This window comes from Corvus brachyrhynchos, unplaced genomic scaffold (assembly GCF_000691975.1).
Source record: "Corvus brachyrhynchos isolate BGI_N302 unplaced genomic scaffold, ASM69197v1 scaffold597, whole genome shotgun sequence".
Lineage (NCBI taxonomy): Eukaryota > Metazoa > Chordata > Aves > Passeriformes > Corvidae > Corvus > Corvus brachyrhynchos.
The window spans coordinates 1,014,910-1,039,019 of NW_008239000.1; the positions used below are offsets into that span (position 1 = coordinate 1,014,910).

Consider the following 24,110-nt stretch of genomic DNA (forward strand, 5'->3'; position numbering starts at 1 on the left):
GAAGGGCGCCCGCCCCCTCCCCTTCCAGCTGCTGTTTTCTTGTTCGGTGTTTTCGGAGCCTCTGGATGCTGGGAAGAAGCAGTCGGGGAGGGAAGGGGTGTAGGATCAGACCCCGCCGCGCCGCGCTTCCCCGGTCCGTATGTTTTGAAACTCGTTGCTCGGAGGGGTTCTCCAGGTGGGAGTTAAACGCCGTCCTTGTGCTGTGATTGCACGGACACGTCCTGGACTGCATCATCCCACTGTCCGGGCTGCAGCTGGGCAAGAGCTGCGGGGCTTGAAGGTCCCTTTAATGCTCTTTCTCTAGGGGCAATTGCCCCACACTAGAGCAGCGGGAGGTTTCGTGTGCGCTCTCACTGTGTTGTTACATGTTTTAGTAAGCAGTGTAGTGTTCCTGCAGGCAGTTCTGCTGGCAGGCACCTTGCAACGAGATACTGGGACAGAAGCTGAGAAGTTTTATCACCTGGTTGGAATGACCCACAGACTCTTTTAAATGGCTAAGAAGAGAATGATATTCAAATGTAACATTATCAGCCAGCATTTTTCTTTGTAAATTTGGGAGGAATGTGACCCACAGACCTCATTTGCCTTCATTCCAACTTTCTCCCCTACTTCTTCTGCCCACGAGGTCTCCAGAAGTCTGCTTTTCTCATTCCCAGCTGTAATGCATTTTAAACTCTGATCTCTGTATGTTCTTCTGCCTAAAAAAGCCAGCCTTAAATTTAAGTGACATTAGGTGCCACCAGCAGCACCCATTGAAACACGTGCATTTCTCATCCCCAGCCTGAGCCCTCTTCAGCCCTGTCAGCAGTGGGGTGAAGCTCAGCAGCCCGCTGTGTTTCCTCAGCCGTGGGGGCCTGACTCTGGTACTGCAAGGTGGAGTCCAGAGCTTCCTCGACGCCAGCAGAAACGACAGTAGGGAAAAATCAATGCCCTAAAACTCCTTTGACTAAGAGGGGTGAAGTCCAGGCCAGCCTGCAACTGGGAGAGGGAGGGGTGCTCTGCAGGTCCATAATATGGGGATTTAGAGGATTGAGAGCTTGTTGGCCCATATTAATGGTGCTTGGCACCTCTGTTTCTTAAATCAAAGAGGGAAGTTCAGTTCAACTGAAATCAGGATTACTGTAATTTTTAAGGGGAAGTTCATTTAATAATCACAGAAGCTTATCTTCCAGAGGTCACCAGGCCAGAAGTTTAACTATAAAACATTACTCAAAAGGCAATAAGGACATACAAGGCCAGCTGCAGCCTACTTGGCATTGCTCTGCAGAGAGGGCTGCTGCCGTGGCACGTGGGAGCCCTGCCTCTGGGAGACGGGCAAGCTGTGGTCCTGCAGCAGCCAGGGGCCTCCACAAGTGCCCCTGTGTTCAGTAGGCCTGAAGAGATTTTTTATGAGAATAAAAGCAGGGTAATGTAGAGCCCTTCTCCCTCTATAGGGTATCCTAGCTCTTGGCAGCAATGGGAGAAAAGCTGGGCTCTAGCAGGAGGATGCAGCTGGCATCAGTGAGCAGATGGACTCAGGAAGGCTGCTGAGGGAACAGCAGCGATGGGGAAAACATCCTTCCTGCATTTGTTTAGCCAGGGTGGACCCTGCTTTAATGGTCAGCCCTCTGGGTGAGCAGTCGTCTTTCACATGCTGTTTGCAGAGCAGCTGGCATAGTGGGGCCTGGTCCATCCCATCCCTGGGCTTCTTCACCACAGCAGCAGTGTAAGTAAATAAATCAGGAGGATATGACATCAAACAGGGTGTTTTATAAGGCCCTGTGTGATTCCCACTTGGCTAACATTTGTTCAGGCCTGGAGTGACTGGCTGGCGCTGGCAAGCTGCTGGACTTTATTGGATGTGGGAGTACAGAATGGCTCATGGTCAGCAGGATCAGGCTACTGTAGCCACACTACTCAGAGAGTATCAGTCACTGGGAAAGAAAACCTGTGTGTTTGAAACCATGATTTAGGGGATTGTTCCCAAGTTTAACTGGAATGAAAAGCTTGGCTACCCTTGGTGTGCTGCATTGCTGCATGCTTGCCTGTGTTCAGATGAGAGCCACTTCTCTAATCCTTTACATTCAAGTTGCACCAGGGCTCGAATTAGTGGCAATGTCCTTTGGGTTTAAAGAAGCATGAGGAATTTCCGTCTTCAGTTGTTCACGAGAGAAGGGGATTGGGTGGGTTTTTGATGTAGCAGTAACTGCTGTATTGGCTCAGTTCTAGAGGTTGGGATCAGAAGGGTAAATTTATGCCTTTGAAAGAGGAATCTGATGGAAATGAAACCAGCCCACTTCACCCTGATTAGATTTCATCATGTTGCGCCTTCAAAATGCCTTCAGCATCCTGGGCAGAGATTTGAGAAACATCCAAAAGTTAAAAGGACATGGTTCCCATGGATTATCAGCATGTCTTTTATTTTAAAAAAAAATCTCATCTTTACTATTCTTTCAGCAACTCAAAATGGTGTTGAAGAAAAGTATTCAGGGAGACAATAAAAATAGCCAGGCCAAGTGCTCTCCAGCGGTGACCTGATCCTGTCTCGTGTGCTGTGGAGGGTACAGATTCCTTTGCAGTTACAAACGGGCTCCGGGCTGGAGACAGACTCCATTTCAGCCTAATTTAAGCAAAGTACGTGATGATAACTGCTGGCCAGTACAGTTATAGTGGGGACAGGGCCCCTGTGCACAATGACTGCATCCTCGTCACACTATGGCAGCTTAAATTTCCCTGCACAGATGGGAGCAAATATGTGCTATAGTAAGGCATAACTCTAAAAACTCAGCTACAGCCCTGATGGAAATACCAAGCCTGTAGTGTGTTTGTCTTAAGACCGTGTTTTCCCATGTAGGCTAGGGAGAAGTCAATGGCCTATACCACCCCCCAGGGGCAGGAATGATCTGCAGGGAGAAGCTGGGATATTTGGAGTGACTCTTGCAGCCAAGGAGTTTGCCTTATGAAATCATGGTTTGATTTGTTTGTCTTCCTGTGCAGACATTGTTTGCCTGGGAGCCCCCTTACTCCATGCTGGCTAGAGTGCTTAGTTTCCCTGCAGGCCACACCTCGGGACGGATCTGCTCTGTGTTGGGAAGGGAGTGGTTAAGCCACACCAGAGAGAGGTGTGTGTTGAGAGGTGGATTGAAAGGAAAAGGTTTTATGGGGCCCGATGGCTCTGTTGTGAAGGATGCCAAACCTCCAGGCTGGAAGCTGGGGGCTATCACTGTCGAAGCAAAAAGGGAGCTTAGTTTCTAAGTGGCTCCTGAGTTTACTACCTTGTTTCTGTCAAGGGGTTTGCAGGGGTGATGCTGATTAATGTGATGTCCTTTCCCCAAGTCTGTCTATTCCCTTCCTCTTCCATCTCACCAGGCACAGTCTGACAGTGTTCATTAGGCCACTTGTCCCTGATCTGTGAGGAATAAATATTGACACTGATGGCTGCTTAATAGGATTTGGGTTTGCTGCTTTCTCTCCGAACGGGTTTGGCACTTGTGATTCAATTTGTGTTTGGAACTGGCTCCACCAAGGCTTCTTTTTGGGAGGGGTGTTGATAATGACAATGGCACAGCGTGTTCTGTGCATGAGGAGAGGCTGGGAGGGGGGTTATATATTGCTCCCCTTTTTCCTGTTGACATGCAGAGATTTCCAGGCTGTGACTCCAAATCACTGCATGTCCCTAGCGAGGGTGTGGCTTCCTTTGAGAGGGTGCTGCTGTTCCCACTGGGGAAGAAGAGTTTTTGATGTCTTGTTAACCTGTAACTGCTGTGAAGGCCTCAGGTCAGACTGCTACTTGGCACTGCTGTGGGTACTCCTCCGTGCTTCCTTAATGTGCTTGGGGGCGGCCGCTCCAAGGAAGTGCAGCTCACGCTGTTTCAGAGTGTTTTGGGTGGATTTTTAAGATGTGTCTGATGTGACGAAAGTCCCATTAAAAGGCGACAGGCATTTAGGCTAAGTGGGGTTTTCTGGGTTTCCCAAGAACTGTGAAAGGTTTCACATCTACAGCACAGAACCTTCATGTTCCTGGAAACCCAGGAGGATCTGAGACTTCTCCCTGGAAGTCAAAGCCATATGCTAACCTGTAGTGGAATTTCTCTTGACTCTTCCTGGGGGTGCTTCACCTTAGTGGTACTGGAGGGCAGCATCAATGGGGAAGCCCCTGACCTCATCCAGGTGAGCTTCCCGCAGCCTCTGCAGGTGCTAATCCAGCTCTGCAGTGCTTGCAAAGAACATCTCGAGACCCACCTTCAGATCTTGCTTCGAGCGCAAGGAATGACTTGGGTCTAGGCTCAGGATCATCAGACCAAAACACAGTAGACAGGGTGATGGGGAAGAGCTTTCCTGCTGGCAGGGTGCATGGAAAAGATCCCACACGCAGGGCTGTGTACAGGAAAGATGCTTGTGGTATCTCCTCAGTGTAGACAACTCCTAATGCTCCTAAAATGGCTCCCTGCTGAGGGGGCGGAGTGGAGTCAGGAAGGCTAATTGTGCTTTTGGGGTGGTTTGTGTGAGAGCAATGGGGATGCACTGAGGTGTAGGACCAGGCAAGAGGGGCCAAGGGTTTCTCTCTCATCTCATGTTCCTTGTCATGGTTGCAGCCCTCATCTTTTTCCAAGCTCATCTCTGCCAGACTGGCAGATGCTAAAAATATTTTGAGTGACAAACAGATATTTCTTATCTCAGCAGCCAGCATTTCTGTCACTTGCCTTGGGCTCTCTCATTCAGCTGGCCAAGTCCTCATCTCCTTACTCAATCTATCCTCATTTCTTAGCTGGGCAAATCTCCTGCTGAAATCCCCAGGAAGTGAATGGAATGCTGTGTTGAGTAAGGTGTTCAGGAATTTGTCCAGGAAGAGGTTGGCATGTGGGATGGAGAAGCAGCTCATAAGGAGTAGCTCATATTCTGGGGATTAGGCATTGCAACACCTGTAAAGGTGATTTAGACCTTTACACTCCACCCCTCAAGTTACTGCAATTAAAATCTGGAATGCCAGGAAGCACTGCAAATAATCAGGTTAGAGAGAGCTGAGAGACAATTCAGCTGCAGACTTGAGTTCTTGGTGCTCACTGTGCCTGTGACAAATGTGAGTATGAGGCTTTCTTCTGCCCGCTCTGAAGAGATGCTCAGATTGTCACTCCTTTAGTACAAATCACCGAGACCAGTTTTTCAAAACGCAGTTGAGTCACTGTTGCAGCACTTTGGTAACATCCACATTTCCGTAGGAGAGCTGCTGGGCTAAAATTTCAGGGTGTGTTCCTTAAAGTGCAGGGTGTCACCAGTGCAGGCAAGGAAGAGAGATCCAGCTGTGCTGGCGGAAGAGGTTAATGCCCCACTGGCTCATAGTGTCAGAAACCTCGTCCATCCGCCACTGGAACAGCTCCTGTAAGCACTCCCTTAATCTTTAGCTTTAAACCATTTAAATTGTTGGTCTGAACTGACCTCATTTGGTTTGTATGGAACGTATTAGGAGCTGCACCAGCAGATCCAGCCTGGTCCCAGCTCCACGCTGCTGGTGGAAAAGTTTCCAAGTGAGGACTGGGTTTGCCTTTCAGGTCTCAGGTCTGCACCCTGTGGCCAGGTCCCAGGTAGGATATGTCTTGCCTGACATTCAGACCCACCCCCTCCCAGAATGGCCCTTTTGTAGCTGGAAAACATTGCTGATCTGAAGGGTGAGTGTAAAAAGAGTAATTGTGGGGAAATATCTTCTGCTTGTTGCATCTCTTGCTGTGAACATAACTATTGTTTCAGCATGGAGGGTTTGCAGGCTTTTCCTATGGAATTGTTTCAATTCCCAAATCCTAAAATGGAAACTAATCTTTATATTATATGAGCATGGCTTTTCCTTCCTCCTTGTGGCTGCTTTTCTTTGTAGGAGCTGCAGTTACATTTTTCATTTCATTTACACTTGTCCTTTACAGCCATCTTCTGCTTTGGTGTGTGTAATGTAAGAGAAGTTAAATGTTATCATTTATACAGAAGGACTCTAGATCCACATGATTCAGTGTGGGGATACCCCAGAAGCTGTCAGGATGCTGATTTACCTGTGTGTGGTGTCCCTGGTCCTTCCAGAGACAGGTGTGTTAAGGATCCTCCTCCTTAGGGGGCATGAGCGCTGCCATGCATCATCTTCATCTGATGCACCACAGAGAGAGCTGATCCCAGTCTTTTATGGCCAGGTCTGAAGGATTGTGCCTCACAGCCTCCTGGTCCTGAACAGCCCAGGAGGAGAGGGGATGCTCTGATTCCCCAAGCTGATCCCGTATTGTCCCCAAAGGCGTCTCTGAAAAACCTCAAGAGACGCTCGGTAATGGTCAAGAGCAAGTCTATAGGATAGTCCTGTTAGTCGTGGGGTAGAAAAGAATGAAAACATCATTTCTCTGTGGTTTTACTCCTGTCTTGACACAATAAGTAGGTAGATCTGTTTTCTGAGGGGGTTAAAGCTCTCTGAGCACAAGTTGCAGGAAAGCATTTCACTTGCAGGTAGAATTGGGGTGCAGGATGGATTGTCACCTCTCAATTGTCTCCTCCTGAGAAGGTGAGATCTTCCCTGAGCAGGCAAAGTGCTGCTCAAGTCAGTACTGATTTAGAGCCCTTTGCTTCCATTGAACTTCATCCTGAATTAGAACTTTTGAGAATTAAGCCACAGCCCTAGAAAGATTTGGGCCAGAGCTGCAGGGAGCACACTTTGGGAACAGTCTCTCTGGGTGGTACTGGGGCACAAACCGCAAGCTGTGATAGAGTATAATCGTAAACCTCTATTACAAAAAGCCAGGAATTCACTAGGGATAAAAGCTAAAGCCTGAGCCCTACAGGTTCTTCCTTCCAGCCAGGATCCAGGTCGTTTTGGCAGAGCCACGCAGGGAACTGTGCGCTCCGACGCCGGCTGGGCAGCACAAGAAAGGACTGTGGGCTGCGGGGCTGCGTGCCCAGCTGCCTCCGAGGGCCAACTGCTCATGCAAAGCAGGGAAGGCCCCCAATTCAGAAAGCGTGGATTTAGGGTGCCTTTAAAAGGGTGGCAGTCTCCGGGTCGAGGTCTGGGTGCAGTGGAATGCCTATTGTCAAAGCTAAAGACCAAAGGGAACGCTGCATATTGTGGGCCCAAATGCAGCTGGCACGAACCAAAAATGTGCATGTGAGTGCCTTTCTAAGTACCCAGTAATCCTCCAGGGCAAAATGGGGATTAGGGCTCTCTCCCAGACAAAGAGGCAGTTCATTTTCTCAAAGATCCCTTGGCCAATGAAGTGAGGAACCCAAATGAATGCCAGGGCTCCTTTCAGCTCTCTGCTTGCAAACAGGTACGGCGCCAGAGCAGCTGGTTTGTGTGGGGCTGTGCAAACACAGCGCGGCCAGATTGTGGGATTGAGGTCAGGTCAACTAAAACCCATCCAATCCCAGAGAAAAGGGGAAGCCAGAAAAATGCTGGACAAGTAGGACTAGACAGTGTTGCACAGGGTAAACGTGGTGTCCTTTCTCCAGATTGTTTCGCAGTGGACCTGAAGGTCAGCGCTCATTGAGGTTGTTTAAGTTGGAGTTGCCTGAGTGAAGAGCCCTCCGAGAAGGAAAGCTGTGAGTCTGGATTAATTCCAGGTGACTTCTCAGCCTCTCTTGGTTTGCCCTGAAATTCTGCGTGCTCGGAATCTCCATGTAGGAACCGTTAGACTGAAAGCGATGGGTGCCTGAATGGGGGATGTATCCATCTAAAATTCGCCATCCTGTGATGTCTTTAATTTGCCTTCAAGCAATGGCCTGTGCAGGTAGAAAAGCACAAGCCCCCTCTGCACCGTTCCTGGAAAAGTTCTTCTTTTCCCTTTTGGTGATTGGCTTATGGCACAAAGATCAGCTCTAGTAATCCTGTCTTACCAGGTATCAGGGTGGATGTGCCTGTGATGTGTACAGAAAATGTGCATTAAGTAGTCCTGTTTCTTAGAAGCAGCAGCCAGCAGCACTGTAAATGGGTTAGGGTTGCGTGGTTTTTTTTCCCCCTGAGCTTTACTGACCCATCTGAATCCCAGACATGGATATTATTGTTTCTACTTGAGACTTGGATCTTGCTGCAGATCTCTGGAAAGAATGTTTAATTCAGTCGCAAGATTCATGTGCTCAACAGAGCCTTACTGAGATTTCAAACTCTGTCTTGCTCTGCTTAGGATGAAAATGTGCTTCCTGTTGTGTTTTGGATCCATGAACCAGCCTTGAATTCCTCATGTGCCTTATTTAGACTGTGGAATTAAACCTGGCTGTTTCTCATCTCAGGTGAATGTCCTGAGTCACAAGCAAGAGATTTTACCCAGGGACTGAGACTTTCTCCAGCAAATGTTTTAGAGATTATTAGCGTGAGAGGTTTCAGTGCAATTTATAAATGTTTTTTCATGAAAAAGTTGTTTTGCCCACGTGTTTCCAGCTGGTCTTGGCTCTTGGTGTAGCTTGGGGGTCCCGTGAGCACAGAGTAACAAACCTGTGCAGACCTTGCTGCTACCAGGAGAGCACCTGGGCCTTTGTGCTCTGACACACAGGGCACTTCCAGTGCAGCTAAAGGAGATTCTGGGAGCGTGACAGAGATGTGGATTACGGGCTATTTCTGGACCAGCCACAGGAGGTAACAAAATAAGAAATACGTAAGCAATCCAGTCTTTTCAGGCGGAGCAGGAGGATCTGCCAAGCAGGATGGCCACGGGCAAGGTCGGTGCCTGGGATGAGTGTGATCTCTCTCTCCCTCTGCATCCCTCTCCCTGACAGCATGGAGGAGACAGGAGGGCTTGCTGTTTGCCAGGAGATGGGGGACTGCCGTGGAGGTGGCGTTTGCATTCCCAAGGAGATGTAATTCCGGCGCATCAGCTGCTGAGAGCTTGCCTGCAGGATGAGGATAGCCAGAGGTGAAGCCGCCCAGCTCTCCTTATGTCACTGGGCTGAGCTGGGGATCTCAGGCTGCCCTGTGACATTGTGTAACGTGGGGTGCTATGAGGATAAACCAGCAGCTTTAACTCCTCTGGGTCCTTCGTGCCTGTCAGAGCCCAGTTCGGCTTTGTTGCTGCTTCTCCATATTTTTGTGTCTGTGATGTGCTGTCGGCTGTTTCTGTAGCGGAGGGGGGTTTCCTCTTAGGTTCTGATTCAATACAAAGGGAAGAATATCAGGAAATGCCTACAAATAGCTGTAGAACTTGGAAGAAGAGTTTCTTGCTTTAATCTCGGTTTCAGAAGCATCATTGTGTGAGCACCTATTTTTCTAGGATAGCTTTTAATTCTGACAGTGGTTACAAATACTCCTGTTGATCCCAAATTATTTTAAAATGAGAATTTAATCTCCATCCTCTCTGCTAGAACAACACTGGACTTAGAGGTAACAAGATATTAAAAATTACTAAACCCGTTAACATTTGGGGATTGGATCCTTTGGGACTTAGGTCATCTATTATCATGGCAGCAAACCAGGTATCAGTTTAAACTCAGTTATCATGGCTTCAAGAGATGGGTCCATTAAAAAATAACTGTTCTGAAAAATAAATTTTTTAAAAGTTAATTTTTAGACATAGTTCCAGGTGCTGTTTATGGCTGATCTCAGGCATATCCTAGACTCATCCCTGGAAGCTAAGCAAAGAAGCAGAGTACAGCATGGTAGTGCAGCCAGAGAACTGTAAGGCTGTTGTGCTGGAAAAGAAATGCTATGAGCAGACAAAACTTCCGAAGCTGGGTTTGTGCCTCTTCTCTGTGCAAAATCTGTCTCCTCTTTGGGAATTACAGCCAGGCAGCTGAGCTCGCACTGCATCATTTCCTCAGTGAGAGCAGTGATTTCTGCTGCTGCCATTGCTCAGGGAACTATTGTTATGAAACATGGAGTTTAATTAATTAAGAATATGATCTCTGCAGACTCCGATAATTGCTGGGAGAGCTGCTGGGCAGAGACACCCACCCACACTTTCTGTCCAGGCTGGCTTTAGAAAACCAATCTGTGTTGGAATGTGACAGTTGTAAATAAGGATAAGGAAGACTGAAGAAAGTGAGGAAGAAGAGCCAGGAGCCCAAAAGGTTAAGATAAGTGCTGTGAAACGTTCCAAGTAAGCAGGTAACGGGAGGTCAGCACGGGAGGCAGATAAAGCGGCCAGAGGAGCTCAGAGTCGGCCCTGCTCAGAGGCAAAGGATCTCCCTGAAACAGCAGCTGAGTCCTGCAGGGACTGTGGCAGCTCGGGAAGGCCATGAGACATCAGATGGCAGCAACTGGCAAACCACTCTTATAGGGAGTTGATTAATATAAAATAAGGCCAGCCATGCGTTCTTGAAGAGCTCTGAAGAAGGTGGTGAAAAGTAGGGAGGGTTTCACAGATGCCTGCTGTGGAAAGGCTGTGCTGGCCGTGTGGGGAGAGATGGATGTGGGGTCAGGAGGTGCTGCCTTTCTTCTGGAGGGGGCACTGAAACTTCTGAGGGAGGCTTTCCTTGAAAAAAGCCCTAAATCTCTAGCACTGTATTCTTTCACTGTCAAGCAAGCAGCAAGGAAAATATCCAAGCAGGCCATATTTTTAGATGAGGGAAAAGCCGAGCAGAGTGTACTCATGGACATGTGTGGTATTAAATACCAAAGGCACCATGGAAGCGGCAAGTATAAATAACAATTCATAATTAAACACGAACTTTGCAGAAAAGGAAAGATTTCAGAGGCAGCTGCCAGCCTCAGGTGGGAGGTAAGGGAGTTTTAAATAGACTCTGTGTGCTGGGTTTCCTGTCTCCCACTTGAGAGCTTTAGAAACAACTCAATAACAAAAGGAACAACTGCAGGCCCCTCCTTGCCAGGGATACGTTTTAGCTATGGAATTGTGAGGCCCTTTGCAGCATCCCGAAATAAAATGCAGCCCCAGGCTTTAAGAGCATCCCATCGGGCTGGGTGCTGCACAAGGAGCTGGAGAGCTGTCCCAGGGCAGCTGGAGCTTTCGGAGAAGGACCGCTCTAAGGAGAAAGGTGTGAGGACAGCCAAAAGGAAAGGTAGGCCCTCAGCACCTTTGTACAAGAGTGGCTGTCACCATGTTACGGTGAAAGAAATGTCTTTATAGGGATTAGCACCCTCCTGGTTGTTAGACTGAGCTGCCTTAGCTAGGCATGCTGCAGAAAAAGTTCTGAGATAAGCAGCCAGGTTAGGCAGAAGGCTGCAAGGGGAGGACAGGTGCTGGGCTTGGGGTCCTGTTTGGAGAGGTGTCCAGCCCTGCAGCCCTGGCTGGCCTCAGCTCTTCTCCCTGCCCTGCCAGCCGTGCTCTCACAGGGGACATCCCTGTCCCTCTGGCTGTGTGTGCTCCGTCCCTGAGGTGGGTGTGCTTCCCGGGTGGAAGGGTCCTCATCTCTTGTGTTCCCACTGGGCCTGATTAATGTTGTTATTTCTAGACTGGCTGATTGGTTTTCGGTCTCTTATTGAGCCTGCCGTGCCACACGGAGCTCTGCAATTACAGTTTTTGTAGAGGCTCGAGGAAAACTCCGTTGCATTTCCTTGTTCCCCCCAAGAGCACCTCCAGAGCCCGTGGAGACACTAATTAACGTGTCTTTGTCTCTGTGAGGTAAAGCCCAAAGTTATGCATGCTGGCAAGCACGGGTTGCTCCTGTGAGGGGGAACACCCAAGCTGCTTACCCTCCCTCCCTCTGCTTGGGGCTGCCCGTGGAGGGTCAGGCTGTGTGGGTCCATATGGGAATGCTTGGAAGGGACTTACTCAGAAAGCTCTGCTCGCAGCAGAGTTTAGAGTCTGTGTTGTCTCTTGCTTCCTTAACATGTTTCGAAAGCTGTTTTTTCTTAAAAAAGAAAAAAAACCAGCCTAAGTGCTGCAAGATCACTGGGCTGTGGTGCCTGGGGAGCTGTAGGCACTTACTGCTCCTTTATATCAGTTCCTCAGGCTGTTGATTACTCTTTTCTTGGCACAGGGGCAGTTTCCCAGCCCTAAATATTGTCAATGGCTTCCTCAGAGACAGCTGGCCCGAGAGGAGGCATGAGCAGCTTTCCCCACTGCAGGAGTACAGCTGTGGTGTGGCCTGGCAGAGCCAAACTCTGCTCTTTAGGAAACAAGCAGGGAAGCCCAGGGCTTTGTCCTCCAGACGCTGAAGCTGTGAATATATTTTGCTCACAAAATCGTAGACCTGTTTGTATAGATAAATTGCTTATATGCAATCTTTTAAATCCTCATCTGTCACAGGCCTTCTGTCCTTTCCGTGTTGTGCAGTGAAATCTCTTCTGGAAATTGGTAATTTTTCATGGTAAGCTTGGTGAGCAAAGAGAATCGAAGCATTTAAGGGTGTTGGCACTTCCCAGGGCTGCAATAAAGGAGATTGTGCTCCTGGTGTACAGCGAGGCTGGAATGAGAGCAGGGAAGGGAACCTTTCAAGTTTGATCAGGGGCTTGACATCATCTCAGAGGAGAGGAGTGGCAGAGACAAAGCAGGACGGGATTTGGCACATGGAAAGAAAAGGCAGCCAAGGCAGGATTTGGGGTAAAAATTGGATGAAGATAAGCAGGGCAAGCAAAAAAAGGCCGTTCCGGACCAGTCGCTTTCCCTAATCTAGGTGAAAGTGCTGCTGCGCTTTCCTGCTGCATCTCATCCGCAGTGTGAGGCTTAACATTCCTGCCTGGCACGTGGGGGCGAGGGGAGGGAGCGCGGGGGAGGACCCAGCCGGACACAAAGACGGCCGGTCTCTCACCGGAATGGCATCCAAGCCATCTCAGCTATCCAAAGCCCCAGATGCCGGCATGTGGGCTCAGCACACAACAAGAGGCAATTCCAGCTTATCCCGGGCCAGGCCTGCCGCGGGCAGGGAGAGGCGCGGGGGGCCTTTCAGCCCCGCTTTTATTCAGCGTGGGGGTTCCTTGAGCAAGCCGGAATTTCAAATCTCTTCCGCGCTTCAGGGCTGAAAGTGGGAGCGAGTGGGAATACTGGAGCGTTCCAGGGGGAAGGAAGGAGCTGAAGCGATGGTTACACGGTGTTTGTGTGACTTGGAGCAGGGTAAATATGTGTTTGCTGACTCTGTGAAAATATCAGTACAGGGGGCAGGACAGGTTTCTCTTTCTCCCTCTCACTGTGTGGACCTTTCTCTTGGCTTTTCTCTTGTGCGTTCAGAGCATTCCCTGAGCTCTCATAAGGTGGTTACATGTGGTAAAAGCATATCCCACAGTGGAACCACATAGTTGGGGATTTAGGGTTCCCAAATGCAGCTGCGGGATAATGCGTTTTGTGCCGTGGGTGCTGGAGCTGATCTCGCTCCTGTGTGCCATGGGATTGTGCAGCTCCTCCAAAACAGTCATGAGGGACATTCGAAGAGCTGAGCACTGGCCGGGTTGGAGAAAAACAAGGATAGACATGGCTTTCTGTGACATGTACTTCACACTTTGTAAAAGCTAGCCTGAGGCCCCTGCCTTGCCCTCCGGGTCTGTGCATTGCCCTCTTTCCTAAAATCCTGATGAAGCGTTGGCTAAAAGGGCTGAGGTTCTGCGTGGTGGTGTTTACGTGTCCTTGCTTTCCTTTGACAGGGATACGCATGCAGCACAGGGATGCACAGAGCTGTCTCCCAGCCCGCTCAGCCCGGACGGCGTGACCGCTGACTTCCGGCCCAGCAAAGCCACGTGGGCAGCAGGAGTCAAGTTACGGCTGAAGGCCAGGTGAGAATGTGTTTGTCTGTGTCCCTGCAACATCTGCAGAGACCGGGTGGAAAACGGCTTTGGCTGCCAGTGTGCCTGTGGGGCATTCACGGAGAAGGAGTGCTGAAATTCCTCCTCAAAAGCTTTCGTCAGTGCTGGTAAAGGCCATGAGAAATGCTCAACCAAAATATCTCCACAGAAGGGGTGTAAGTCTTCTCTGACTCCCCAGCTTCAGGTGCCTGGCATTCCAAAATCACCTAGCTTCTTCCAAGTCTGGGAGTTTCAGTGAGAGTTTGGCATTCACGACTGCTGAGTACCTGTCTGCCTTTTTGAACGATTAAATGTCTTCAGAAATCAGTTCCCTGAACTGCTCTGGATTGGCTGGTGTTGTGGCAGAGCCTGATTCCCTTCCTTTGTCCACGCAGTTTAGGACCAAATCCGACAGCATTTACTCAGGCAGAGCTTTTACTGGCATCAAAAGAGCTTCTTACATCAGTCAGATGTAATCTGGGTGACCTCATAGATTTTTGTGTCTCAGTCTTCTGAGATTTGTACCATGAAGTCGAGGCAGTGGCTTTTATTGGCAGCACTGCCTTTGGGCCAGACCTTGACTTATTTGAAGTCAAGAAGCTATGCTGCTTTCCTGGAGCTGAAGGAAATGTGGCCCAGTGCATGTGAGTGAGCAGCTGAGAATGGAATTCCACATTCTGATCTTATCGGCGTGGATGCAGCTCTGGAGCAACCTCCCTGACCTTAGTGGAGATGCTCCAGCTTCTGGCCACTGCAGGCAGTCATGGATGCTGACCCTACCCAGCCTCGGATAGAGCAGATTTTAGAGGCTGGAGTATCTCCTCGAGCTGATTTTATCGAGGAGGAATTTATCTCTGACTGAGGAGTGGGACTCTGCAGTTCCCCGGGTATGTGACCCACAGCGAATCTGGGAGAGGAGCTCCCCTGCATCTACCACCTCTCTACAGCAATGAGTCGTTCACCATATGCCCTCTGTAATTCCTTCTTGCCCATCAGTTTAGTAGCAGACCTTCACAGAAGCTCCAGAGTTGAGTGTTTCGCTTGGATAAACTTGCCTTTGGGTGCAGAGCCAATGTTTTGCTTTACTTTTCCGGCAGTGTTGGAGGCTGTGTCTGCACATCTCAGTTTAACTGGGGCTGGAGCTTTAGTTAGGAACAGGAAGCTGCTTTAATGTGTAAGAATGTGCCTGTGGGAGGGTGTTTCAGACTCAGCAGCCTTTGCTTTCAGCCAGGCAGGGGGTGCAGTTCCCTGGCACGTTTGACTCACCCTGTTACCCCCCTAAATGTGTGCGAGTACCTCCACACATCCTCCTAAAGGCCCTGCTGCTTCTCTCCCGTTTCTCCCTCCTCCATGAGCGCTTGGATGTGGAGCTCACGAGCGTTGCCTGTGATTTGTAGCCCTGTAGCTCAGGGGAGAGCCCAGCTACTGCCTGAAGCCTTGCCCTGCGGATCCCCTTGGTTACCTGCCGTGCCTCATTGTCCACGTTCCATTTGGATAATCGGGCTCACGGAGCAGCGTTCCTGCTGCCAGCCACCCAGTTCCTCCTAAGCACTGAACGAGGCAAGGAAAACACATTCCTTCCATTGTTTCCAAGTCTCTCCTGTTGCAAGTTGCTGTGTGTTGGATATCGGGGTGTGAAAGAATCTAAGCTATGCTTGGTTTCTGTCTTTTTAACTAATTTACTGACTAGAGAAGAATGAGAAAAAATGATTTGAATTGAGCCCGTGGGACTGGTTCATCAGTCTGGATAAATCAGTGCAGCTCTGCAGAGCCACGGGCAGGGAAGCCACTGCAGGCTCTGGCCGCTAGGATTTTCTGCCCGTGCTCTGGGAGATGATGTGAATCCCTGGAGAAGACAGGGAATAACAGGGTCCTTCTCAAAGACTGTAAGTCAGTCAGCTGCTTCTTTTCCATGTGTGTTCTTTCTTCCTCTTTTTGCAGCAAAGGAAACAGTAAAATTATAGAAAGAAGAGGAAAGTTGCAGAGAGTCTTTAATCCTGTGCTCCCCAGCTCCTCTTTGTAACCTATGCATGGTCTAAGTACCAGGCTGAAGGCTCTCTTGGCTTCTCCATGTCCAAGCTTCAGTCCTGTGGGAACAGCGCAGATGGACTATCCTGGTGGCAAGCACTTCACAAAATAGAGATCTGAAATACTCCTCATTTTCCAATTTTAATCACACTTATTGTGTTGCTTGATAACGCTGTCTTCAAAATAGAAAGCTGTCTGAAGATCCTGCTAGGACAAAGTCCTTGAACCCAGTAATCAAGAAGAGTGAAGTTTGTATACATCACCTCTGTTCCTGCCGAAGCATGTGTCTGGTTAGTGTCAGGGAATGCCAGTGGGACTGAAATACTCCTCATTTTCCAATTTTAATCACACTTATTGTGTTGCTTGATAACGCTGTCTTCAAAATAGAAAGCTGTCTGAAGATCCTGCTAGGACAAAGTCCTTGAACCCAGTAATCAAGAAGAGTGAAGTTTGTATACATCACCTCTGTTCCTGCCGAAGCATGTGTCTGGTTAGTGTCAGGGAATGCCAGTGGGACCCAGGAAGACGGAGCCGCAGCGCACAGCCCGGCTCCGAGCCCTGCACTCCTTGTTTCCTTTGCTGGACACTGGATAAATGCCTTTCTTGGATTAGATAGCCTGGGGGTTCCCAGAGATATGTGATAACACAGAGGTGTGACTTGCAGGACCAATAATCATTAATTACAATGTTTGACTGTTCCTAAGTTCAACGAAGGAGCGCCCGTTGCTCACAGCTGCCATCACCTCTGAGCGATCCCAGCACTTCCATCTGTAGCCTGTGGCTGAACACACTTCTGTCAGGAAAAGCCGGTAGAAAAAGTCTGTCTCTAGATGCACATCTAGATGACGGTTGTCATCTCTGCTTCCACACAGGGATTTTCTTCCCAGTGGTATGGTGGAGAGTTTTTCCAAAGAGTTCGTGATGGTAATGGTAGGAATTCTAAGCAGAAACCTCTGATTCTCTTCTTCCTGATCCCAGAGAGACTTCAGGGAGATTGGTACCTGTCTCCCAATTCCCAGATGGCACTCAGGGCCCAGTCTGATGCAACCCAGACCTCCCCAGTGATGCTTATCAAAGGGGAAAAACAAATGGTGTCTGATGTGTCAGCTGGAAGCACTACACAGGCACAACGCCTGCCTCTGGGAAAGGAGCTGGAGAGAGCAGTGAGGCTGGACCGGTCTGCGACAGAGCCCTGAACTGGCATGAAGGGTTTTGCTTAAGGGATTTTTTTTCCTTTTTTTTTGGTTTAAGACTGAAACTGCTAAAAACTGTGAGATAGTCCACAGGGATTTGCTGCGTGGGGAGCTGTTCTCTAGGAGCTGCAAAATGAACATATGGTGGAAAAGCAGGTTGTGTCCTGGTATGAGAATATTGAGAATATTGACACACTTCACCCAAGTGTTCTCAAGTGAAGGGTTTTTCAGTGTGTTTTTTACTTAGGGAAAGTTGTCATCTAAGCATTGAGGGGTGGGGGGTTGTGGGTATGATTCTCCCTTTCCCCTACAGATGTGGAGACACTGTTGGCCAAGATCCATGATGTGAAATATCATTTCACAGACTTCAGGTCTTTCTAATGAGTCTTCCTTCTTTTTAGTCAAAACTGTGAAGGGACTGAGCTCACTCCAGGTCCCTCCTGCCCCAGAATTTACCAGAAGGGCTCTGTGAGCCTAAAAAGAGAGATTTAGTGAAAGACACATCAAGCTGACGCCATTCTGGTCCGACTCCTTTCTAATTGGCCTCGTCTGTTCTGCTTATTTTTAGAACCATGACTGAACCTTAATTAAGAGCGACGTTGCTTTGAGTAGATTGTGGCCTTGCTCTGTCGAAATCCTAATAGGCTTCTGAGTGCTTTACTTTTTCCTTCATCTCCTGCCTAATAGCTGGGCAGAGAGGCTGCAGCCATGCATTTGGATGTCTGGACAACATCTTCTTGTTGTGCTCCCGCTCCTTTAGTGTGTCCATCTTGGAGACAGGTCCATCCCAGTGAGAATTCAGATGGTCATTGCTGCTTTCTGTTGGTGCAGGTGCACACTCACCCTGGAATGAGGGCACAGGTGAATTTCTGGGATCAGGATCTCTCCATGTAGGAGAGGCTGCAGCCATGCATTTGGATGTCTGGACAACATCTTCTTGTTGTGCTCCCGCTCCTTTAGTGTGTCCATCTTGGAGTCAGGTCCATCCCAGTGAGAATTCAGATGGTCATTGCTGCTTTCTGTTGGTGCAGGTGCACACTCACCCTGGAATGAGGGCACAGGTGAATTTCTGGGATCAGGATCTCTCCATGTACAAAGATCCTGCTGCTGCATGCAGCGGGATATGGCTCAGGACAGAGTGCCCATGCCACATGGGTTTTATTAGGTTAGAATTATCACCAGCTTGAAATCTTGACTGCTGTGAGGATGACGTGGTAAGGATGGGCAGCTGCCCTCTTGGCTTTCTCTCTTGTGACTCAGAGCTTGGGATCAGATCCAGGAGGCACAAGCTTTGCACTTGCATCCAAATTTTTCATTTCTCCTATAGCAGGAGGGTCTCTGCTGCAGGGCCCCCATCCCTTCCCACCTCCCCATGTGATGGACTAGGCCATGGCTATCCCTTCCAGCTCCAGCAAAGTCCCACACAGCCACCCTGCCAACACAGCTGCTGGGGGAAAGCACATCCACAGGGACTGTGGTTGTGAGTGATGGCAGACTGACCCTCTGGCCTTAGTTCTCTTCTCTGCCCTGTCCCATCTTCCTTGGACATACTGACACCAGCCGCTCGTCAGAGCCATCCCCCCGGGTCATGGAGATGTGCCCCGGTGACCACTGCTCCTGCCTGGATCTGCAAGTGGATTCTGCTCTCCTTGGAAGGTTTTGCTGCCTTCATCTTCAGCATTCCTTGTCTCTGCTGAGGAGGGGTTTGGAGCTTGTGGGGGCAGAGAAAAATGAGCATGAGGTCAGTGGTACAAGAAAATTTGTTCACAGTTCTCTTTTCAGGCACCTGGATGGTGTTTCTGACAAATGTGAGAACGATGAAAGCAACTCCCCGCGAGCTCTGCGGGAGTAGAAAAAGATGAGTTTATTGGGGCATTGATGACCCTGAGTGTTGGTTAATCAGCCACAACATCCATCTCTGGCTTTCACTCTTTAGCTTTCCAAGGATGTGGAAAAAATGCAAATGGCAATTTGAAGAAGCTGGGTTGTTTGCTCTGGTTGAAGATGGGCCTTTTCACATTGAAGGACTTGCACTCCTGAAGGATGCTGGGCTTGAGGTACTTCTGAACTTGCAGAGCACTCAGGCTGTGTGTGTACTCCAGAACTGGCAAGGAACAGTATGTGAAGAACAGGAATCAGACTGAATACACTTTTCTGGATGCTTTTAGTTTGTAACCTTGAGAAAAAGATAACTCAGCCTTTCAGTTATACTGTGAAGAAAGCCTCAGATGCTGATTCATTTGTAGAGTTAGTGCCAAAGCGTCTTCGTAAAGTTCCATTCCTGTTTTGCATACAATATAAAAATAATCCCCAGACATTACAGAGAAGAGCACATTCAGCTCTTCCTAATGAGAGAAAGCTGCAGAGCTGTTCCTGGTGAAGGGCCTCGGAGATGTGAATGTGGTCCCTGGAGCCCAGACTGCTCCCAGAGTGTGCCAGGCTGCCACTGAGGAGCCTCCGCTGGACCAGGCACATTTCCGTCGACAAACACTGGGACCGGCACAGCAACGGGGAGCAGCCAGGTAACGGCAGCTGGACGAGATTAAAGACTCTCCCTTTCCCTTTGTCTTCCAGTCTACAGTGTGAGCTGGCAGTATCCAGCCCGTAGTCTGTGTTACAGCTGCCATTTAGATGCCAGCCTTGCATCTCATCTCGCTGACTTCTCCAGGTATCTTCGCTCCCAGGCATTTGTTGTGATGCCAGCCTGACCCGGATGCCCGGGTTATCTGATCACTGGAGGTGTCCGTGAGGAACCAAGAGTGTCTTTTTCCAGCCTTGGCATTTACAACACAGGGATCACTTTGTCTATTATCTGAAGTGGAGAATTTTTCAGTAATAAGGTTGTCCTAATGCCTTCACAAGTACAGTACAGAATATATAAAAGATAAGGTGATGAGGTTGATTTGTTATTGTTGTTGTTATTACAGTTCTGCATTTTTAAATCCTACAGCCTCCTGAGCCAAAGTGTCAGCTGTTGCTCCTGGTTTTGCTGAAGGCAATTTAGCTACACCAAAGTAACACCGGTTAAAGATCTAATGATTTATTTGTCTTCACTCAAGTCAGGCATTAGCTGCTGCATTTGCAGGTTTTATCACTCAGCCAGTTTGTCTGGGATGAATCAGGATCTGCCACGTTTCCAAGACTGGGTAGGTGTGGAAATAGTGCAAGGTTATCCCACACAGAGCTGGTAAGCTGGTACTATGTGTCTTCTGACTGAAATTCAGAGCTGTCCATGTGTTGAATCATTACAAGGATATCAGACAAAAGGGTTTAAAATACCTGTGGCTCAGATGATTGGCTACACGGCTCCCTCATGGTTTTTACTGATCAAACCAAGGGATAGCATGCTTTGCATGGGATCATTCATTTTCCCAAGCCAAAAACTGATGCTGAAGGGCTGTGCTCCACCGAAGTACTTAAAGGCTTTGAATGTCTGCAGTGGAAAAGGCAAGAATGTGGGTTATTCTTAATAAACAGTTTTGCCAACTTCCCATCTGGCAGTGTCCAGGTTCCTTGTTTTCTGGGCAAGGAGCTTAACAGAAGAGCTCTGTCTTAAATACACCTACACATGTAAAGGTAAAATGGTGTTGGGTTCAGCTTGCCCTTTGCAGACCTCCAGTCCAGTTTTCCTTAAGACAATCCTGCCACAACAGATGTTAAAGGGAAAAGCATGTCCCTTTTTCTTCCTTCTTTTAGCAGACGATGAGAAAATAAGCAGCACTTCTGAAATCTGTATGGAAAAAACGCTGGAGAAATGGCTCTGCCTCTCACTCTCTGCCTATGCTTTTCCATGCTGTAGAACATCAGCAGGTGCTGATGTTAACTGGTACTAGGAAAGGACCTGACCCTAAAAAGCATTTTTAGCTCTTTGCAGTTTCCCATTCCATTTCCTTTCCCAATCTTAGGCAGTACTGGGAGAATCCTCTCTCAGTGTCTGTGTTATGTCTGCCAAGGGCATTTTAATCTATGTACTGATGTGTTCAGGACATGCTGTACTGTGAATTTTTCAGTGAGAGAAAGACTAAAGGGGTGTCATATCCTCCTCTTGCATTTATTTAGTCAGAATTGTCCTGCAGACTGTCACATTTCAGTAGGACATGGGTCCAGTGCTGCTCCTCGTTCTCCCAGGGAGAGAGTGAGAAACGGTGGAAATGAGTGCTAGAGCAGGAGAGAGATCCCTCATGGAAAGCAGCAAGAGGATTAAGGACAAGCCAAAGGGTGGGGCAAAGGAGAGTCTGTGTGGCCTCTTCAGGGGACTCAATCATTAATCTCCTGCTTTGACTTTCCATGGCACCACTCTGTGCTTTAAATAAAGTGTCAGTGGGGTTTTTTCCCTCAGGGCTGACAGACACAGGCCTTGGTGCTGGTGACTGAAGGCACCGAAGGGCAGCCGTGCCGTGCCACTCCTGGGGACACACCCTGGGGACAGCTGTCTGGCTGGGTGGGATGCAAGGGACACATATTGCCAGCCCTTGGTTGTCACGTCTCATCCTGCATTTTTAGCAGCACCGAGGAGAGATCAAAAGTGCCTTTGCAGGCTTCCACCTCCTCATGGCATTCGGTGATCCACTTGTGCAAGTCCAAGAGGGAGTGTGTTGTGGGAATGTCAGGGATATTCACACATGGTTACTGTGGGATTTGCTTGGAATGGATTAAAAAGTAGCACTGCCACACAAATGAGCACGAGCACTTTTAAATATTGGTGCTAAGTTCACATCCACCTTCCTTGAGAGAGCTGGCCTGTTGCTGATGTGCAAACTCCTGCTTTCACCCAGGCGGAGTGAAACTCCAGGCCGACCTCACTCCTGGCATTCAACCAAACTCGCGGAGAACCAACCCGATCCCAGCATGATGCAAATATCTCAGGGTACGCTTGGCATCCCTTGGCATCAGTCCTACCACTCCAGGTAAGCACCACACAGCTGTGGAGGGAAGGGAGGGGGCAAAGGTGTGGTGGGAAGATGGTACCAGTTGCCTCCATACAGCTGGACAGGTTTACAAACAGCCAGGGTTTGCATTAGAGTTAGGAAGGCTTCAGTTCCTGTTTGGTTTCCCTGATAAAGTGGCTGTGTTTTCCTCCCTGAGGTGATCAGCAGCTAGGAAATTAATTGCTTTAAAAATCCCCCTTCCTACAAAGATGGGAGCCCACTGTCAGGATGCTGATAAAGCTTTCTGCGGATTCCCCCATATAGAAACACAGCATGGTTGTTTTCCCAGAAAAGGAAAAGAAATCCAAAGTCTAAATTAGCCTGTTGAAAAAGGAAGAAAAGGGTGTAGGTAACAGAGCCTGTCAGCGTAACGGAGCAGCCAACAGCGCAACAGTGCTCCCAGGGTGAGGAGTTCAGGGAGGGATTTCCTGGTTTGGCAGTGGCTTTCTGCAGGAGTCAGCTCTATCATAACTGAACGTGCAGGGCAGCTTGAGGAGGGACAAGTTTAAATTCTGCCCTTGAAAGATTTTCCCTGAAAAGGCAGAAAGGTTTCAAACTCTCCATTATAGCTTCTGGGATTGAAACATCACTTTCTTCTACAGGCAAGACTGATCCTTGGCAGAGGGGAGGAAAGACAAAAAAAAGCATTAAAGAAAGTGAGGAGATGGTTGCAGAAAATAAAGTGTGTTGATCTGTGGCCTTAGCACAGCTCATGCTGGAGTGTACTTCTTTCCCACCAAGGGGCTTTGCTTCCCAGGCAGTTCCTGGCAGAGCCTTTGGCAGCATGGCTCTGTCTCCCGGGTGCTTGAGGAGGTGCACGGGGAACATCTAGTGGCCAGCTGGCTAGGGCTGTGCTGGGCATTGCCAGGGAGATGGTTATTTGAATCCAGAATAGAGTGGTGCATTTAAATGAGTAAACCAGCTTTGTCCTGAGATTTGCCATATCTCTTCCTGCCTGTGTTCCTCTGCATCTCTCTGCAGAGCTGCTGTGAGCAGGCTTCCTTCTGCCTTTCCTCATCCTTAGCAGCCTTCTCCCCTGGGTCTGCCCCTTGTCTGGGATATGATCTGGAGCCAGCTTCCAGCTCTGGACCTTGCCCTACCACAGGCTGTCCCTTCCTGCTGCTTCCCTGTGGCTCTGCCAGGACAGCACATGTAGTTGCACAGGGAACTAGAGAAAACAGTACCTGAGGAAGGGAAGCTGGGAAGAGAGGGAAGAAGAGTGAAATCCTCAGGCTATACTGTCCAGTGCTCAGTGTATTCGCTTGAATCTGGAAGGGGAGATTAGCCAGGGCAAACTCTGCACACATTTGTCATGTCCCCTTGTGAGATGTGAAAAAGGGGCTGTGACTGGCACAAAGAGCTCCCTTCCCAAGGATAGAAAGATCTCTCAATACCCTTCTTTTTTGATCACTTCTCTGGTGGCTATGATTCCTCTGTGGACACCTTAGAGGAAGTGCCAAGATGTACCTGCACCTGCTGAGCTACATGAGGAGGTGGCAGTGCAGACTTCTTGGGAATTCTCAGACTGTTTCTATGGTTGCACCCCACTTTCCTCCAGGCACAGGCACATGCATCTCTCCTCTTCTTGTCAGCTTAGTTTTCTCGCAGCAAACAAACTATCTTTGGGACAGCTGAATTTCCAGGAAGCCTGCCAGGGCATAGCCTTCATCTCCATAAAAAGAAATGAAATGGGGAAAAAAGAAAGAGATTAGACTCCCCCCAGAATGCCCCTTGTGCTTCTCTCCTCCTCCTTGGTGGCATCGGTGCTCATTCAGCTTTCCAAGGGCTTTGGATGGGTTTGCTGGGTGGGGTCGATCCTCCCTGGCTCCAGAGATGCGCTGTCTTTCTGTCTGTATTTCCCTCCCACCCTTCTGTGGTAAGTAAGAGCCATGTGTTGCAATGTCAAGCAGTTCCTCTTTGTGAACTGGGATGACTCCAAACAGGGGATGGAGCAAGGCCCAAATATGGGTTTTCATCTCAAAACTAAACATCTTGCTTCTGAGCTCACTTATAAGTTGTTGTGCGTGTCCTCTGCTGGTTTTCACTCTTTTCTCACTGTCCCCCAGCTCCTCCACCAGCGATCTCTCTGCATACGAGCATGGCTATCTGAGGAGGAGTCCTGATCAGTACAGCTCCCGGGGCAGCATGGAGAGCTTGGACCACTCCTCCCCTGCCTACCACCCTTGCCACCTGTCCCCGGCCAAATCCACCAACAGCATCGACCAGCTCTCCCACCTCCACAGCAAGAGAGACTCTGCCTACAGCTCCTTCTCCACCAACTCCAGCATCCCCGAGTACCCCGCGGCCCCGTTCGGCAAGGAGCACTCGTGCTCCCCGGACAGCGCGCAGTCCCGCGGG

General features: G+C 49.1%; 1 protein-coding gene across 1 annotated transcript in view; it reads left to right on the forward strand.

The window, feature by feature from the left end:
• Nucleotides 1–24,110, forward strand: part of SHROOM3 (shroom family member 3) — a 119,899-nt gene that overhangs the window by 79,754 nt on the left and 16,035 nt on the right. Inside the window, exons 6-8 of the mRNA XM_017738946.1 lie at nt 13,466–13,594; nt 21,600–21,731; nt 23,819–24,105. Of these exons, the coding sequence (XP_017594435.1) occupies nt 13,466–13,594; nt 21,600–21,731; nt 23,819–24,105 (548 nt within the window). The remainder of the gene's footprint in view (nt 1–13,465; nt 13,595–21,599; nt 21,732–23,818; nt 24,106–24,110) is intronic.